The sequence below is a fragment of the Falco punctatus genome (assembly GCF_963210335.1).
Source record: "Falco punctatus genome assembly, chromosome: 4".
Classification (NCBI taxonomy): domain Eukaryota; kingdom Metazoa; phylum Chordata; class Aves; order Falconiformes; family Falconidae; genus Falco; species Falco punctatus.
In genome coordinates this window covers 84915067-84935472 of record NC_137583.1, presented here as the reverse complement: position 1 = coordinate 84935472, position 20406 = coordinate 84915067, and the positions used below count along the sequence as shown (strand labels likewise).

Below are 20406 nucleotides of genomic sequence, written 5' to 3'. Positions count from 1 at the left end.
TAGTTTTCTAAAACCAGTTTGAGTTCTGATTACTAACACTTGGACACACTCAGAATATGCAAGTTTGGAGGGAAATGGAGGAATTCTCTTTTCATAGACATGAAAAGTAATAGCACAATGAAATATGAATAATCAAAGCTCCCTTCCCTTGTACTTTACAAGTGAAAATGCCAGCACTTGCCACATTAAAAATTAATCCAGTCTGACACATTAGCACACACCGTTGTGTATTTTACTTACTCTGGCTTCTTAACCAGCAGAGTTTTGATGAAATCCACAGCAGACTCTGATATGAGGTCAAAATCCTCTCCAGAGTAACTTACGTTCATTTGAGATATATTTAAGAATGTTTCTTGTTTGTCATCCCCTAAGAAAGGCGATATCCCTGTTAGCATAACATATGCCAGTACTCCAATGCTCCTAAATTAGAAGTAAAAAAAACAAAAACAGAAAAGCAGTGTTTTAGGGTGTGTGGTGGTTTTTTTTACAAAAACCCACTTTCAAGTAAAGTTAGTTAATATGACTATTAATTTGTTCTACTTACCACATGTCAGTTGCTGTACTGATTGGGTCATAACTCAGAATCTCAGGAGCTATTCAGGGAAAAAAAAACAAGTTTTTTTTTTGTCACATGCAGGCATTATATTGTAGTTATATAGTGCAATGTCGAGTATGAGGTAAAATTTAAGATAAGTCATTTGAAGTATGACAGTATGAAGTATGTCTTTTGAAGACAACATGTTTCTATTCAAGTTACTTAAGTGAGTATTATCATTCATTGGTTTTAAGTAAAAAAACATAATTGTTTTCCTTTTATTGACACCTTCAGAAGCCAGGCTAGTCTTCTTCCTAATAAAGCTGTACAACAGATTCCTTATGGGAATAATCAGAAGTATCTAACATTGCATATTCCAGCACTGAAACCCATACAGATATACCAAACAACTTAAAAGTATTTTCAAGTACATTTTGAAGGCCTGGAATTATTTGTGGTATTTTTGTTTGTTTGTTTTCATTAAAATGGATACAATCCTCCACAGGCTAAAATATTTTATTCAGAGACTGAATATGTAATTTTGAACTTTGAATTCAAATGGTACTCATTATCACTGCTGCTAAAAGCCATATAAAGCGTGTACTCATCTTCAGCACAAACACAGCATCACCACTCAGACCCGCAAGGCTGGCCAGTTCTACCTTTTATAGCAGTACCACATCCAACCTGACCTTTCGGCACAGCCAGTCTGGCATTCACCAAATGGAGGTGGTTTCTTTTCACTCCACAAGAGCCTGGACTTCTACATCACTTCTACAGTAACAACTTACCTACATATTCTGGAGTTCCCATAATTTCTCTTAGTTCCTCACTGCTCTTCATTATTCTGGAAAGGCCAAAATCTACTATCTTGATGTCTCCCAGAGGAGACTTACTGGTTAGTAGAATGTTTTGCGGCTGAAAGACAAAAGGAGGAGACTTTCAGGATCACTCAAATCTAATGCCTATGACACCATCTTGCATAATTATTTTAGCTCATGAGTAGCAATAATGCATTCCATAACAAGTATGACACCCAGGATCATTTATTTATTTCCTCATATGATACCCAGGATCATTTACTTATTTCCTCCAAGGTGAACTTGAAGACACAAGTGGGCTAAAAGGAGTGGCGGGATTTTCTGTTTATAACTGCGAATCAAACGTCTACCTTTATTAGCTTAGAACACACAAACCCAAATGCCAATAGCTATCATTTAACAATAGCATATAAATACCTCTGCATAGTACCTTTAGCCCTCCATATCACCTTTTTAACTCCCCTTCTCTCCTTGCTTCCTTCCATTAGATGATGTAAAATACCTCCTTGTTGAAGGGTCTCCAAAAACACCCAATCATTTTACAAAGCCTGAACACATAAAACTATTTTGACTACACCTGTTTAAAGAAAAGTCTGTTGCAACTGACCTCAATCTTGTTCAAAGTACAAACAATTGTATTACAGAACACTAACTGAAGAACAGTTTAAAAAAAAATATAGCAGCCTGAAAAACAGGTTTTTAAGAGCATCACCTTTGGATAAACTTGTTTGCTCTGACGTCACTAGATCTTGGCTGTCATCCTTCAAAGCAACTTTGTGGTCATTAAGAAGTTCCTTAACATCTGTTTTAAACGCTAGCTCAGTTAAAAAAAACCCTGAAAACTAACTTAAGACAACAGGTCTTAAAGATTATTTTTTTTTTGCAACTGAAGCATATCCTTGCCAAAAAATAAAGGTGTGACCCTCCCTGCCCCCAGGCCAATGATCACATTGGACTCTATCATTAACTTCTCTGAATGGTAACACTGACAGTTGACACTGTGTTCATGCCCCTGGTGAGCACAGGTTTCACAAAAGCGAACAAGCCTTTATTTATTGGGAACCTGGATCATCTTGCACCAGGGGTGGTTGAAAAGGGAGGAGGGCAAAAGAGTAAGAACACCAAAGCAACCACTGACTGATAATCTCAACTGGATTACCACCAACATTTATACCTTCTCACCAACCCCTGCGCCATTCTCTCCTCATCCCTAGTCAGTGATGAAGGCAAAGGCATGCTTTCACATGAAAAGCCTTGCTTTTGAGCACAGAAATAAAACTCTGCAAGAACATTTTAAAAATCTTGAGCCAGTTCTCCTTGCTGTGAGACCTAAACATAGTCAAGTTCTTTCATTCCTGCAAAGCTAAGCCATGGTATTTCAAACTCACTCCATGATGTTGTCAATCTATTTTCTGTTTGTAAATCCATGTGTTAATAAGAGCTTTGGGTTTTTTTTCTTTTTGCTTACAAACTGGAATCTGGTGGACAGGCTTTTGGAGCTGCGCATTACCATATGCTTTATAGTTCACATTTTTAATTCTGTATTTGTATTAGAAAAGCAAACTTCCAAAAAAGCTGACCATGTCTCCCTAATTAGCCTCTCAGATGTTCTTCCCAGTGGGAAATTTAGTTACTGAGGAGCCAAATCGAAAGTATGAGAAAAACATTTGTTCTCTATATTTAAATGGAGAGAAGTCTTTAATATAAAGGTTTTGTTTTGTTAAGCTCTGTTTTATAACATTTTGGTAGATAATGTAGTTGCCAGAAGAGGTTTTTATTGTCTTTTTTAAAAACAATCCTATTACTCAAAACACACCTATGCAGAAAAAAAACCCACCCACCTGTCTACAGTATGAATTGAGTCATAACCCTAAATCAATTCATAACAAAATAACAGTTGTTTTCTTCTTTTAAGGAATCATTATGGGGTTCATGTGAGGTGACAGTCTAAACACCAGCATGAAACCTTAAAGAAGCCATAGCTTTGAACTTACCATAGCTTTCAGCTCAACACAATTACTCTAAAGCTTTAAGAAAAGGAAGGTCATTTTCCCACATCTGTAATGCTGTTTCTCTTTTGTTTTTCTTCTGCTATAATCCATCTAGGTTTGCCTAATGCTGATGAGCCCACAATGGCAAGAGAGATGCAGGCCAAAGGCTCTTCTGGTAGCTGTTCCGAAAAGGGCCTTTCACTCTTACCATCAAGCAGTAATGAAATGGCTGATGAAAGCTGTGAAATGGCAACATTGGAAAACCTCCCCCTCTACCGCAGTAAGGCTTAATCATTCCGATTTAGATCCTATGTTGTGCACTGAAGAAAAAACACACAAAAAAATCCTTGCCTAAACGGGCGATCTGAATGGATGCACTTTGCTGCAGGATTGGTATGTGCACAGAAGCCACATGGTGTGGCCACACGAGTCTAGCCACTGCCATAGTCAGTACAGGCAGGAACGGGTACTTTGGGAAAGCATATAGAAACAGGACAAAAAGTTGTATTTTCCAGGCATGCTGCCAAGAAGCAGAAATTTAGGTTTTAGGAATTTGATACGTTGGTTGTACCCGTATCATCATGTTAAGATTAACAGCACTGAAAAGCATAATTTATACATTGCAAATATTAACCAGTGTTACATTTTTTCACTCAAATTGGACTAAACTACCACCACACGAAGGCCATAGCTTTCTTGACACTACAAACATCAGTGCAACGGCCAAACTAAGGCAATGCGTACAAAGATCTGGTCTCATTTGGAAATTTATTCTGCAAGTCACACAAATTGTTTGTTACAAGTGTACTTAATAATATAGGATACCCTTCAACTCTACCTTGCCAACAGGTTTTGGAATCATTATTCCAGCAGTTTCTACAAGGCTTTGGCCCTAATATTGCTCATATCTTTAGTTGGTTTTAAGAAGACTATGACTGAGGAACATAATAAAGCTCATGTTTTTAAACTAATCAATGCCTCACCTTAACCTGCAACATTAATGAAGTTAGGTATCTAATTTATAATACTGCAAAAAAATCACATGCCTAGAAGAAAAGACAGGAATTATCCAAGGAATAATGGGTGGAAACAGGAAAAACTGGCTAGCTGGGATACCCTAGCTATATTGTTTGTAAAGATACTAAACTAGGCTGATCAGTCTGCCCTAAAACAAGTGAAAGGACTCCCGTATCTTTAAGAAATTGAAATGCAAGAACAGAGTTTTCTTGGGGGTCGGTTTTTTTCGGTCAATGCAAGTGGGAAAAAAGCTACAGTCACTAAGAGAACAGACATGACAGATTGGTATCACACTATCCCCCCAAATATGCAATGCACGTCCTATACATTAAGAAGTTCTGCAGAACCTGGATACTCTATACCTGCCTATTAACAAACTGCTTTGCTCTAATTGCTGTAAAGGTTTGAACTCCAGATTAAACTGTTCTTTTGCCTTGAAAAAATGGTATTTTAATTTTCACTCTTTTCTTAAGTTTCCTGAGTGTTGCTTTAGAGAAGGAATACTACACTTCTATTACTAATACATATCTGTGCAATAAACATTCCACCTTAATCCACCTGTAAAGCTCAGTGGAGAATATCAATCTGTAATGTTCTTGTAACAGGCCGCTTCTTTTGCAATTGTGTTAGTTTGCTTTCAGAATATTGGTGTAAAATGACATCCAAAACAATTTTAATCAAATAATGGTTCGCTAGTTGCCCTCACTGAGCACAGTATCTTGAAAATGATACAGAATAAGGGCAAAGCTGTCTGTTGGATCACCATACTATGAGACTGCTGCTTGTGGCAGCCATTCTCCCAGACCCCAGGGCCATGTAAGGATCTTTACCTACCTCTGCTGTAGACAACAGGCAGCTAGCCCTTCCTCAGCCCCCACACCTTTTAAAATTCTCTTCCATTCCCAACTACTTTAAGCTTTTACCAAACACCAATTCAAGATCGAGCCAAACAGCAAATGAAAACACAGGGAAAGGAGTCTTCCCTTACTCTGCAGCTTTCATACACCACTAAGTAGAGATGAAAGACTCCTGACTGCAATCTGCAAATTAAATAGCATCAACACAATACTGCCAAATGATACTTAATTTGCACTCAGTAGCATTATATTTGCTTTCTCCAAGTCAAAACTGGATTACATGACTGTATTGTGCTATTAAAACAAGCCATATTTCAACCAGCTTTCAGGAGAATCATGCTTTTGGAAAGAAATTATCAGGTGGCAACCTTGCTCACCCACATCAAAATACCCAATTTTTCCCGCAGCGTTTAGTCTCACAGGAAAAATCTTGTATCTGTTAAGGGGGCAGACAGAAGTTAAGCAAGGTAGCTGTCAGTGTCATAGCTGTGGTCAATTAGGTTTATAAATAATCTACAACAAGGTGACAATCACATACTGGCAACCATTTTGACTTAAATTATTCTAGGCATAGAGCCAGACTTTTTTTGAAAATTGGATGGAACATACGAAAAACTGGATGGACCTTTCCAAAGGTATTGGTACCAGACAAATGAAAATGAAACCTTTAGACACCCAAAGGTGAAACTTTTGGTTAATAGCACAAGAAAAACATCTTAGCAAGAATTTGAAAGCTTTCTGATATTGGCAAACACCTTGCTTAACACAGCACACTTTGCAAATATCTTCCAAATGTCACCACAAAACCAAGTATCTAGTAAATTCCACTGTGTTGTGAGCCACTAGGTAAAGCAGCATGAGCCATACTACACAATAGAAGACTGTTTGAGGCCAATGGGTTAATAAACACACAGCCAAAACCAGCACCCAACTTCAATTTTTGAGTTCCTTGGAAAATGTACCTTTTTATAGTCTGACAAGGCACGTGGGTCAATCAATCTTCTCAAGTCATGCATTTTAATACTACAGTTCCCATCATCTTTATAAACATCAATAAACCAAAGACTTCCCTAAACCTTCTTTTGCAAAAGACCGATGGTCTTATATATCATGAAAGTAATCACACTGTAATCAGGACTCATTAAAATCCACTTTTCAAAAACACACTGCATTAATGTATAAACATATTAAACACTAGACAACTTGCTCTGCTAATTAACTTCTATATAAGCCAGCAAAGCAATGCTGAATCTTCCAGTCAGAACTGGATATGTTCAGTTTTATAACAAGTTTTCTGATCAGTTGGAAAGTTTCTAAGTAAGCTTTTTCTGAACTCTGAAAAAGGTACCTGTCCACAAGCTGTAATCAATAACCTGTCTACTGTTGCCTTTAAGTACTGCAGTCAAATAAAGTACAATGCATTTCTGATTACAGATAACGAGCTTATAGTGCTAAGGAACACTACAGCTTTAACTACAAACACATGTATAAATATATACTGTCCACAAAAAGACATGTATTTATTTTACACACTTTGCTTCAAGGAAATTCAATGGTCAACCACAGTACAGACACTGAGTATCCTCTGTAAGCATACCGGAATTTTAAGGAATTTAACTGCTCATTTTCGGTCCTTCTGAACACTTGTTCTCACATCACTTGCTAAAAATTTTCCATTATTTATTTTAGTTCAATTATTAACAGTCTATGTGTATGACTAAATCAATGGGCTACATAAAGTTTCAAAGGCTTCCACAGATAATTTGAATAAATGGTTGGAAAACCAGGCAGGTGACATATTTGTGTGCAAATATTACGCATCATCTGCTTTAGCTGATGCAAATGGTTCATGATGTGCTAATCTACTAAGTATGTACAGCTTGATATGGGAATCTACTGGTAGCTTTGTAATACTGCCAAAATGCAATTAAGTAGAAGTAAGGATCTCAGCAACAGAACAAACACGTAGCAGCTTACTGCGAGCGTAGTAAATATGGCAATTGGATACCTAAAAAGAATTGAAAATTTTAATGCAAATACGTTTTATACTGCATTGCTTAGTAATAATGTAGTTCAACCTCAAAATGAGACAAAACTGCATCTTCCATACGAACATAAGGATGGAAGCTAAAGAAAAATAACTGCAGCTTGCTGCCAATGGAAGTGGTCAGTTTTCTGGATTCCTGTTACAACTCCCTTCTTAACCATGAGCAATACTCTGGATTTCATATGATAACAACTGTACTTTTCTCTTAAAAACTTTCTCTGGTAAGAAAAAAATAATTTACTCCAGTAAATCATGATAATTTATGATCAATAGGGTGTTGCCCGACTGTTTGGCAGTAAATGACAAACATTTAAATAAAGTTTTACAGTAATTTAAAAAACATACTGAAGTGTTATAAAATGTATTTAACACATTAATATACTGTTTACCAGTCCTGTATGAACATTACAATCTGAAACATTACACTTTATACTACTAGTGGCTCCTTCCATCCCTCTGCTTCATTAAACCTCAAGACAGTACAAAACCCAAACCTAATTCCATATAATACCCAGACATTTTTAATGCACTTTAAAAATGAATCAGGTCTTACCCCAAAGCACTCAGTCGCACTTTAAGGTGTGATGCAAAATCACTTCTGAATTAATTAAATTTCTTTTAATCAAATGACATTTATATTTGACATAATCAAAGAAACTCCCCCAAAAGGCTTGCAACCCTGGTGCCTACTGCATCACAAAGGGTGAATTTTATTGTTTGAGGAGCATCTAGGTAAAAATTGTATTATTTACAAATAAGCATTACTATGACATACAACCAAAAATAAAGTCAGCAGATATGAATAAAAATAATAATAATACAGCAACAATCTTACCTTTAAGTCAAGATGAACCACGTTGTTTCTGTGCAAGAATGAAACTCCTTCCAAGATCTGCTTCATAAGCCGTTTAATATCTTTCTCTTTGAAGGCTTCCTCTCTTTCAGCCACACACTGGTCAAAGATTTCACCTCCAGCAGCACTATGGAACAATATGAATTTGATTATTTTGAAGACCAAGTTTAGCACCCATTTTGTTCTACTTGCCCTATTTCATTCAGCGTAAGCAAGATCAGCAGGTGGTAGCATCCAATAGCGGTATTTTCAGTCACTGAACATTTGGTAAGCTTTTACAGCCTAGGAAGACTTCTCTGCAGCGTAGCAGCTTTGGAGAGAAGCAAAGATCTTAGTCATTTAGCTTAGAGAATATGAATAGTACAGAAATTTTGGGGACTGTTTTGGAAACACTACTGACATTGCTTTAAGATGAATGCCACATTTGTTTAAGGGCTGTGCTTACATGAAAGACATGCCTTTTGCCATTCCTATGAAATTATATGGATATTTGGCCAAGGTAAGTCTTTGTAAACACAAAGCAAAACAGCTCCGCCCCCAACCCTCCTCAAACCACTTTGCATACACTCAAAAGACTAAATGTAAAGCCTATAATTGATTTTTTTTTTTGTGAAGTCTCAAGTATACAGGGATGCATTAATTTTCTAAATGGTTTTCATCAAAAAATGTTCTTGAAAATTTTAGCCCTCAACTTGCTTCCTTATAGTTTGTTTACATGTTAAAAAAAACAAAGTAGCAAAAAATATAAAAATAGAGATGAATTAATGTTTTTAGTACTCTGAAGGCATTTGCAGTACTTTCTCTGTATAGCAATGACTCCAGAGAACTAAAATAGTTTTAAAACAGGTAGCATCAAAAATAAAATAAGCAGAGCAGAAGCTCCATCTTAAAACAAGAACGGACATAAGAACATTAGCATGGGGCCATTTTGCATATGGATTGTTGAATTACCACTGTGAAATCAACATATACATGCTTGTTCTGAATGAAATTCTATAATCATCCCTTAGTGAAAGCTGGTGAAATCCATGAGGATAGCATCTTCTCCAGTTACCCCAAGCTGGGACATGCCAAACATGACTTTGCACAAGTGTTAATCTTTATTGATGTATAGCCATTTACTCTGCCTTGGCTTGCTCTTTTCTAATAAATTATATTACCTAGGCAATCCAGAAGACAGAGACATATTCAATACTAACATAGTAGCAAATGACAGTTCTGCAAAAATGGTGCATTTTGATTATGTACCCACAGAAAAAAACACCTACATATACTCAAATTTTCATTTTGTCTATATCGAAATTGCTGCTACAGTCCTAGTACCTTAAAATGCTTCAATTATAAAAAAGGTTTTTTGCCTTCCCAGATATTACTGTTATTTAAAATTCTCCCTGCAAATTGTCTTACAAGAAAAAAGAATTTAAGCAGGCTACATCTTAAATTTTTTTGAAAGTGTTTTATGTTTATGTTCTATATGCTGGTTAACTGGCACAGCAGTACAATTTGATTTATTAAACTAAGATATTCTATTTAAAAAAGAAAATTCCTTTAAATAATTATTTCTTTACTTTGTATCAAAGATGATAGAGCTCAAGAATAAAATGAGCTTTTCAAAGGAGCATTACTACTTTAATTCCTCTAGAAAAACTGCATGGGCCTGACACCATCACATCTTTCTTCAGCATTGAATTTCTTTAAATTCAAGAAAAATGTTAGTAATATTTCAGCTTTGAACAGGATTCAGATATTAATGACATTTAAAAAATGGACATGGGCTAGTGTATTTTAATATTCTAAACCAAATTTCTTTAAAAAGCAACATCAATTGGATCTTCAAAATAGGGACAGAAAAACATACTGTAGTCAATAAATTAAACTTTCTGCTTTAAGAATGTCATTATACATTACTTGGAAGAATGATTTAATTCCTTGTAGCAGTGAATTATAATGCACATACAGTGATAAGATCTACTACCAAAATTACTAACACACTGTATTTGCAACAACCCTGGGATTTTGCTGGTATAGGTCTACCACTGAAAATAAGCAAACCAATACTGCTATTTAATTTTGTGAAATAGGATTTATACCCCAAACCTACTGTTCTGGGTAAGGGATCATACTTTATTTTTAATAGACCCAACTGAAAAAAATAAAATCAGCAAAGGGGGTCCTGTTTGCTATATGGTAGATAACTGTTACAATGAAGTTACACTAATAAACAAATTAAGATTGAAGTAGGCACCAAGCTAAAATGTAAACTACCTAGAATTTTAATACTGCACTTAAAGAACTTTGAATTAAATGTGTTAAAAGTCAAGGCAACAAAAGTTGAAGCAGACAATGTCCATCACGGAAATCAAGAGACAGCACTACCATATGAGAGTAGAAAACCCTCGATCCAGAGAACTTATTTTTTTTAAAGAAAGGTATTTAAGTACTTCCCAGTACTTCTGAAGATGTTTAGGTTCATCAGCATTTTTAAGAGTGAAACAAGCAAATGCAGCCCTTACATGCACACCCACTTCATGACTTATGAAATATAGCCCTTCCCAGCTATCACAGACAAATTCTTACCTTTACAAAACAGTTTCATATGGAAAGGTGGTTTCACATACAATGTTTTGTTTTTTGCTCTATAGGATGCATAGAACAATTTCTTCCACACAATTCATCCTACCCCAAAATTACCACATTCAAACAAGTAACGAGCAACCCTTTATAAGAACACAGGGAAATTTGTTACTGCAAGATCATTTCATGTATTGTTGCCAGGCAGTGAGCTTAACTGATTCCCTAAAAGCAAAACAGAACACTACCTGTGAGCCAACCCAGTCACATGTGGTTGGAAGTACAATGTCAAAGTGAACTCCAAAAAGATTCTCCTGCACACCTACGCCAAATTTTGCCAAGCTCCTTAACAACACTTTCAACTCTTATTTTGTATTCCCTAGCTATAGTTCAGGGGAAAAAAAAAAATCCAACTAATGAAGACACAGAAGGGATTAGAATACCTGCTAGGAAAGTATTACGGGCATGTCATTGCTATGATTTCTATATATACGCAGACCAGGAGTTCTCTGGTGTTTATAACATTTGCCTATTTTGCCTTTAAGAACGCATCTTCCATTAAGCTGTAGCTTTTCTAACGGTTGTTAGGAAATAACTTTGCCAACCACTGGGCACCCCTACCCAACTCCACCGAAAATGTTCCTAGGGGCCAAAAAAAAAAAAAAAAATTGTCCTTAAGACATGAAAGTAGTTATGAAAACAAGCCATCTTAAACCAGGGGGGTGGGGGAAAAGGATAAGGAAATATTTAAGAGCACAAGAGTTTTAAAATCCAGTGTTACTTAGAATGCCTTATTTCTCTGGTACACGCTCCCTTAGTGTACAAAAAAAAAAAAGCAAGACATAAGAATTCTTTCCAAACTTGACAGTTCTGGCAACCAGAATTACTTAGCTATTTTGATTTGTTTATGAAAGTACTGTTGTGCCGTTAACTTCTCTATAGTTTCAAGTGAAAAGCACACTAATGTTTTATTACTCTTGATCAGCATAAATGGACCATTTCACAATCTGGAGCATTACACTTCGTTAAAATTATGTTGTCTTTAAATTCAACGGAAACTGCTTATCTTCCTGGAAACATATCTTAACAATGCACTGTATGGAATTCAGCATCCGACTTCTTTCCAATACTAACACAGTCACTTAGCATATAATTAGAAAAAGACTGAACAAATCTATTTCAGTGCATCTGAAAAAACTAAACATTACCCCAGCTTTAATGGATTAGACATTAAGACAGTCTTCTGAAAGACTCAGAAGTACAAATCCTCAGAATACAGACATATAGACAACAAGTTCTAGAATACACTTGATTTCAAATGCTGAGTGAGACCATATATAGTCTACAAGGGCCAAAATTGTTCTTCCTGAACTTTATGCTCTGTCAAAAGCCTTTCTTGAAAGGGTTGTATTTGGAAGATAAAAGGAAATTATTTGCTTTCTGTACACAAAGCTTATATTACAAGAAGATCACACCAAGGTGGTTGTAACACTATCGCCAAAGATTCACATTCACTACAGCTGACAGTCATACCCCCCCTTCCTTGGCTAGGCATACCATTAGACAGTAAGCAAACACGTGAATTTACTGAGAATTTTTCCGGTGTAAGGCTATTATAACATACCAATGTCCCCAAAGCCTGAGAAAACTGTAAATCCCTATCTGATGAGAGGACAGAGGGGAAGAGAAGCATCCAAATGTATTAAGTTGTAGATACTGTTCTTTTAAGTTCTTGGATCTCAGACAAATGTGGTTGGGTTTTTTGTTTTTTTTTTGGTTGGTTTTTTCTTTTTTTTTTCCCCTTTTTTCCCTTAACCTTTCCAATCAGACAGCCTAAGAACTCAATGAAACACAAGAACTAGTATCATTTGAGATGTTTTCCCCTAGTTTTTGAGATTTGAGACTGCCATCTAAAATAACTTTGCTAATAGACAAGATGCAAATATTGTAGCAGCAGTTATTCCCGATTACAGTTTTTTTGCTTACAGTTCTCTGTTGAATCCCATGCCAAATGAAATAGTTTCCTTCCAGCAGACTCCTACTTTAACCAGTCACACCTCCAGTAAGTAGGACTAAGTAATGTCCAATACAAGTAGTAATATTATCCAGCCCCAAATAACTGTAGGTGAAAAAAGCACTGCATCCAGCATACCAAATAAAACCCAACACTGTCTTCAAAATGATAAAGAAATTTTTTTTTTCTTTTTTTAAAGGAAGTGTAACAAGAGTTTACTACTTACACAAGACCCCGGCAGGTGATTATTCAGTTCAGAAGCTCTTCACAAAAAAAACTTAGCAGCTGAGATTTTGAAGTTACACATACAGGTTTCTGTGATATCTGAACCATTAATGACCCACTAATGTAAACTATCCCTTCCATAGATGCGTAATATATGGTGATGAATACTTACAAAACCCACCAGTTCTTAAGCATGAGGTGCTCTGTTGCTCTTTCTTTCAAAAGAAATTGGAAAAAGCCAGGTAGGTTGCGTGCAAGTATTGAGACCCAAAGTTACCAAATTTGCTTTTTTCCTGTTACATCTGATGCATCAGGTTTCCTAGACACTCTTGACTTTTTTCAGTGAAAGTCTGGTTTTCTTTTTCAATTGTTCCATTTTCACTGAAATCTAGAAACATGACTAAATGTGACTGACCCACTGATTAATTTCAGGCTTTACATACTACCCCATCAGACTTGCCCCCTCAACCCCTACTTAAAGCCTCTGTATGAGGTCTTGGCAACAACAAACAGAAGCCAGAGACTGCTGTCAGGGTGGATGCAGCCATCACTTTGCTATACTATACTGAAGCCAACACTGTAATGGCTCATTGCTTCCCATTGCTCAGCACTTAGTAACAACAGCGGCCAATTTTGCTTTCTGTCAAAAATTGATACTGCTCGAGAGACAACCCTTCATGTAACATTAATATTTCTCTTCATGAAGGCAAAGCACTAGGTGTCCCCTTCACCCCTTGTAACAGATTCAACATCAAGACAAGAAGCTTGAAAACCATAACAGATAAAGTCAGTGGCCAACAATTAGGTATTGTTTTTCTCCTTCCCAAGATAAAGATCTGCCACACAGACCGTCAAGCTTAATAGAAACTGAAATGCCCTAGAGAAGCTTGCAGTCTAGATATGTTCTTTCATCCTCTGCATATAGAATGTCAGAAATTTACTAATATTCATACCTGTTTTGTTGCAACATGTCTCTGGAACATGCTGACATTAAAGCAGCATCCAGACACGTTTGCTGAAGTCAGGGAAAGACTGTTTTTGTAATCTACAACTCTAACACACAGCTATTTATCTGGAGCAAGGTATGACTGTTTGATGCATATAAAAACAATAATGTTGTTAATTACTTAACAACCTAGTTAATACTTTGGATTAAAATGTTTTGCAATTGGAAGATAATTGAGTTTTAATAGAAAACTAGCAATTTTACATTAAAATGATCACAAAACCCATTGCTCATACCAAACTTTGGATTCCACCACTCCTGTAGCCCTATGGGATCCAGAAATCTAAACTATATTGTAGTTAAGTTTGTGCTGCTAGCGTTTAAAGCATGTATTTACAAGTCTCCAGTAACAGCAGTTAAAATCCAGAAGCTGTCACACCTTCGCAGTATAACAGATACTTGAATATTTCATAAACCATGGATTCCATAAGGGCACAATCATGTTTACGAAAAAATGTATTCTAGAAGGAAGTTTGCCTTAGCAGACAGTGTCTCATTCCATTTCACTGAGCTTTAAAAACAGTTTTTTTGATTTCTAAACAAGATCAGATTGGGACACATGATTTCTCACCATTTCTTTTTGTTACCAAAAGCAAGGTACAAACTAGATTTATGTTAGCAGACAGGTTAAGTCAATTCTGAACTACTGAGCTTCACTTTTCCCCTCCTAATTATTTTAAATCCATACAGCTAAAACAGGATCTTAACAGAGTTCAACATCAACAAGCATTTGTCTGCCTCTTGGAACCTAGATGTCAAATATCTAAGTCACTAGTGTATTAGATGAACAGTCACAACAGCTGCAGAAATGCCTGTCTGGAGAAACTCAACTGGGGAAACCCACGCAGACAAATGTAGAGTCACAAGTTAAACGTCATTTGAAAAACTATTCTAGGTCTGAATCCTCCTACTTTTTCTTCCCCCAAAAGATAATGATTTAGAGGGTTTTTCATTGCAGGTCATAGGGGTTTTGATAGTTTCTTTTTAACAAAAACATTACTTTTTCATAACTGGTAAAACACCCCCAGATTTCACCCTATCTTTGTCACCGTCAATGAAATAAACTTCAGTTTTTGAACAGATACTCCCTTCTTCTTTCCGCTTTTACAAGTAGGGAGTGTACACAGTCCATATTTCACTAAAATTTTTTTAGCTACGTAAATTAGAGTTCAGTTTTGAAAGATAATACATAATTGGAGAAATTTATTATAATCTGCAGTAGTTAAAAGACTGCATGTAACTTCTTATAATACTGCTTTTCTTAGCAATTCTTTTTGAACTCAAGCAAGTCTAACAGGAAAGCAATAAAATCTTTTCACACTATTCATATTGATACACAGTATTTTTACATTATTAGTTTTAAGCGAATATTGCACAAGGTTATTCAGGAATTATTACTACTACTTACTATTCCAGGACTAGAATCATCTCTGTTGCAGTTTCATAAACTTCGTGCAAGTTAATGACCCAAAGGTTGCATTGTGCCAGTTCAAGGACTGCAATTTCGTGGATTATTTCCATCCGACAGTCTTGGCCCTTTCTTCTTTTTCTCATGAATTTTGCTGCAAACTCTTTTTCAGTGTCTTTCTGGATACACTTCTTCACCACTGCAAATTTTCCTCTGAAATTAAAGAATTTAAAAATAGAATTAAGTCCCTTAGTGACAACTTTAGTATTGCCCTTATGAATTAACATTTCAGGAAACGAACTAAATCACTATTAATGGATACATTTTAAATATGTTCTAAATTTAGAAAGATGCCTTGCTGAGTGATAATCCCTACACTTAAAAGAACAGCACAGCTCAATGTAATTTAAACTGTGTGAAAAAGGAATAAAACGCTATCAATTGAAAGAACCTGGATTTCAAAAATATATAATAAACAAGCTGTGCCAGTTTGCAAGATTAAGGTATCCTCAAACCTCTCATTAAAAAAGCTGGCAAAAACAAAGCGTACAAATAGACCATTTATGACTATGACTAACTTTCTATGACTACATCACAATAACCCAGTTACTGTTTTCCAAAGTATCCCACCAGATTTAAGGCAACAACAACCAGCACTATTAGTCAATAACTGCTGAAAATCCTGCGCCATTTGCCATGCAATAGCCAGACTCTGCTGTGTATTTTCACCATTACATGTCTCAAATGATAATAGCCAAAGTTTTCTGACTGTTTAACAGTTCTCAAAATCCCTTACTCTTTGTCTCACTATATAAGCAAGGAACTTGGATGATTTTAAAAATAATTAAGCAGCTTGACCAACATAAAGCTTCCTAACACACTTTTTGTGACAATGATGCTGTGAATACAAATGCACGCTGAGCAGAATGGAGCATTGTGCTTAACCCACGTTAATGAGCATCATTTCTGACAAAATGCACAACTGATGAGTTACACCAAGCCAGCAGCCTGGCTAAAACCACACTGCAGTGCTTACGTCAGAAGACTTCCCCCCACAGCATTTTGGACTGAAGTGTCTGCTCTAAACTTCCTTGCAAGAGTCCACACCACCTGCTCCACTCTGCTCCAGTCATAAGTACTGACTTTTAGACTGAAAAGGTTTATAATATCTGTCACCTAATGCAATGACCAATTCTCATACTTTGAAGTACAGCAATCTTTTTTTAGTTCTTATCATACAGGTACAAAGTTCATCAAAACTATCTTTTTTATTTACATGTAAAAATTTTCTTATAAAGCTGCAGGAATAGCTTGGAGATCTTTATTTTGATTCTTAACTTATTATGGGGTTGCCCAAACCAAAACAAAAGTCCTCATCTGGTTTGGAATACAATTACATGGGTTTTGCCTCTCCTATCTACAAGCTGAAGTTCCCAGAATTAACTAATTCGGCTCATGCCATTTTTCACTCTCACAGCTCCAAACCTATTGGCAGACTGCTATCCATGAAATGTAACTGCTGAAAGAAGTTCTAGCCAGCTCACTTCTAACAGGCATTTGTTTCAAAATTACCCAGTCTAAATGAATTAAGTCAAATAAGCACCCACAAAGCGGGTATTTGCTAGGCAATCTCGCTTAAAATAATTGGACTTGTAACCACTGATACAGCCACAGCTGTTCCTCTAGGAATCGTATTTTGCACAAGCACACATTATCTACAGCACAGCATGTATTAAGACTAAATCGGAGCACAGCCTGTATGTCTATGAAGGCAGACAAACAGAATATGCTTTCAATGTCTTGAATCCATTTTTTTGCGAGAATCATTGAATGGTTTGGGTTGGAAGGGACCTTAAAGATCAACTATTTCCAAGCCCCTGCCATGGGCAGGGACAACACTTCCAGGGATGGGGCATCCACAGCTTCTCTGGGGAACCCGTTCCACCATCAAAAGTTCTTAACTACTAATATACACATTAGGACAAATTATAGTTTTGCAAATACATGAAAATAACATTACACGATTTTGTAGCACTGAGAAGGTGTTGTCAAAAGATCACTATGAAATGTGGTAATTGATACAGAGCTACCACAGCACACCACAGGAGGAATAAGACACCTAAAAGGTTAACAACCTGCTAGGCACCTGGTACTCATCTATCAAAAACTGTGTTTGAAGATATAATGTGTGTAGCAGAGACAGCTCATCAGGAAGCATGGGAACACGCTAATAACACTCCTGATCCTCAAAATATTGCAAGGACAGTGTTTCTTTTAGGTAGATTACTAGCAAGCTTATGACATTAGTGTTGCAGATACAAGGATAAACATCCCTCCAGTATTACAATCCTAACCACAACAGAGAGTAACCCTCATTGTGTAGCCAGTGAAAAGGATTAAGTTATTCCAATCGAAGACATGCATCTGTATGACTTGTGTACAATATAAAGCTCTGCATTTATGAAAAGTATTCAAATCCTTGCTGAAGGTTCTAGCACCAAAACCAAAAACAGCAGAAGAAAAAGACCTAGCATCTATGCTGATAAGAAAAAGCTTAAGAGAGAAAAATAAACCGAGAAACTTACAGAAAAGCCCTTTAACAGCAAGTTATTTTAATACCTGGTAGATACTAAGCCTTTATACCAAAAATCTAGACCCTGGGGTTCAGCCTTTTTCTGTTTTCCTTAAACAGTCTCTGAACGCACAGTTTCCTTCCGCTTGAATGTCACCTTAGCACAGAGTCAAAAGGTTTTAATTCTAGCACTAGTGAAGGACCTAAAGAAAGCAGTTTAGGAAAGTTTGAAATCTGTATAATACAGCTTTCAAGAAGCACTGGGTCATTTTGAATTATACACAAAAATCTATCTGGAAGCAAGTTAATTAGCCTAATGAGTACCAATGTTCCCAATTCATTGTACATTAGTCACTATGTAAATAAAACTATTCACGGGGCAGCAAGAAACAGCAAGAGCCACCACTGTGTGTGGCCACACATGTCCTGTTTAGCTGAGCTGGCCAGAAGCCTGATAGGTGACGTAACTAAAAGGACAGGTTACATGGGAGTTCAGCCGGCTGACAAATACTAATTCTTAGTTGTTTAAGACCAAGAATCCTGCCCAGATTCTTTATGGTTATACCTATAATTAGAGCTATTATAAGTACTGCTTGTTAGAACTCATCTTTTCTCTATATAATCCCCAAAAAGATCAGACTTGACAAACCTTATGTTTATTACTAGGAGAGCTAATTACTGTGCAACAATCCAGATTCACATCTAAGAATTTCAGAGCTAAGATCCAAAGATACCATCCACTGTATAGTTAAGCCAAAAGACAAATTTGTAAAGAATTTCTTTTTGATAGAGACAGAATAGTACATAAGGCAGACATAAAAAACCTTTCCTATGAAGTATGCACTTTGCTTTTCAGAACTCCTTATAAACCAAATATCTATTAAATAGTGAACATAGTATTAATCAGAGCATTGCTAGTTTAGCTGTACTGGGAAGAGCTAGGAGTGAGGACACTGCGTTGAAGGAGGAGCAATTTTGAGAGGAAAAACTTAATGCGTATTTCCAAAATTGAAAACTAACTACCAGTCACCCCAACACAAAGAAAAATGCTTTGAAGGGAGACGTGAATAGGAAACTAGAAGTAGTTCTCAGTCCTCACAAGAGTCTCATTCAAGAATTATGATTTAAGATGAATCATATCTGATTACAAAGCAGCTCAATGTCATCTTTTCAGGTTGCCAACAGAATTAGCATTGTTTCATCTGGCATACATTATGAAGGAAAAGCCTCAAATCACAAATCAAATGTCAAATCGGATAAGCAGGAGCCTTTATGTCACACCAGTTAATTTTGGTTGTCATAAGCTCAGAAGAACAGAGAACTAACCTTACATTAATGATCATTTCTAAAGTGACCTATAAAACAGTGTCACTATAACAAATGCAGGAATAATAGCTATTCCTGTGAGGATATTTACTTTTTATAAGGTGCAGGAAACTTTTCTGGGATCCACAAAACTATATGCAATTTATTACATAACTTATATTTTTTTTCTAAAGTATGGGGATTTTCTCTACAATTTTTGATTTCCACAACAAGGTCTGGGGATTCCATTTCTGATGTTCATGAATAATGTATTCACATAATTTTTTTCTCAAAAGGTGGAAACACCTGCGTACAATTTTTCATTTTCACCTCTTTTCCACTTTTATTTAGTTCTACAACTGTTTTACCCTAGCTGTGGTACTGCAGAGAGCAGCTGAGGACATAGGTGTGACAGCATATGCATTCTTACTGATGCACAAATTTGTACAAGTGTCATGTACCACTAAGGTGCATGTTACTGAAAGCTACCCAAGAAAATCAAGCTCATGCCAGAGTTGGGGGAGGGGGGCAGGGGGGAATTTAGAGCAATCCTTTAAGGTGACTATTACTTTCCAGTGAGAAGAAAGGCCAGTCATTTATGCCTTCCTGCAAGCGAGCTCTAGAATCAGGAGTATTATTTTCTGTACACAAATGATGTACATAGGTTGTTTTATATTAAAAAAGTGCAATACTCTATCAATGAGCTGAAGAGATTTAACTACTAGCCTAGTGGTATTTTGTGTGCAATCAGTCAGGAGTTTTTTGTTGAGGAAAAGAGCAAAGCAACTAAATACAATTACACTAGACTCTTTTAAAGAAGCTCCAGGTAATATAAAATACATTGTTCCCCATTTTACAGTACAGTTACGGCTTAAGTGCAAATAGTCAGGGGAAGAAGAGTTAGCATCTTGTCCTCTGCAAAGGTTACACTACTTCAAACTAACCTAACTCCAAGCTAGCACTGTCTAGACACTGAAGGCTGAGCAAGCTGATGAGCAGTGGCACCCTCAAAACATCTATCAGAGGTGAGTTTGAGTTTAAACAACACGGTGATGAAGATCTGTGTGAGGATATTCTGATTTTGGGACAGTAAAATTAATAAGGCTGTGAAGACTGGCCCAAAATTTCATTTATTAGACCATTTAATTTAAAACCCCTACCATTTCCATGTCATTTGAAGCAAC

General features: G+C 36.3%; 1 protein-coding gene across 1 annotated transcript in view; it reads right to left on the bottom strand.

The window, feature by feature from the left end:
* STK17A (serine/threonine kinase 17a) overlaps window positions 1–20406 on the bottom strand; it is a 28403-nt gene that overhangs the window by 4800 nt on the left and 3197 nt on the right. The window contains exons 2-6 of the mRNA XM_080386092.1: window positions 15346–15558; window positions 8104–8248; window positions 1327–1453; window positions 545–593; window positions 241–420 (exon numbers count right to left, since the gene is read on the bottom strand). Of these exons, the coding sequence (XP_080242218.1) occupies window positions 241–420; window positions 545–593; window positions 1327–1453; window positions 8104–8248; window positions 15346–15558 (714 nt within the window). The remainder of the gene's footprint in view (window positions 1–240; window positions 421–544; window positions 594–1326; window positions 1454–8103; window positions 8249–15345; window positions 15559–20406) is intronic.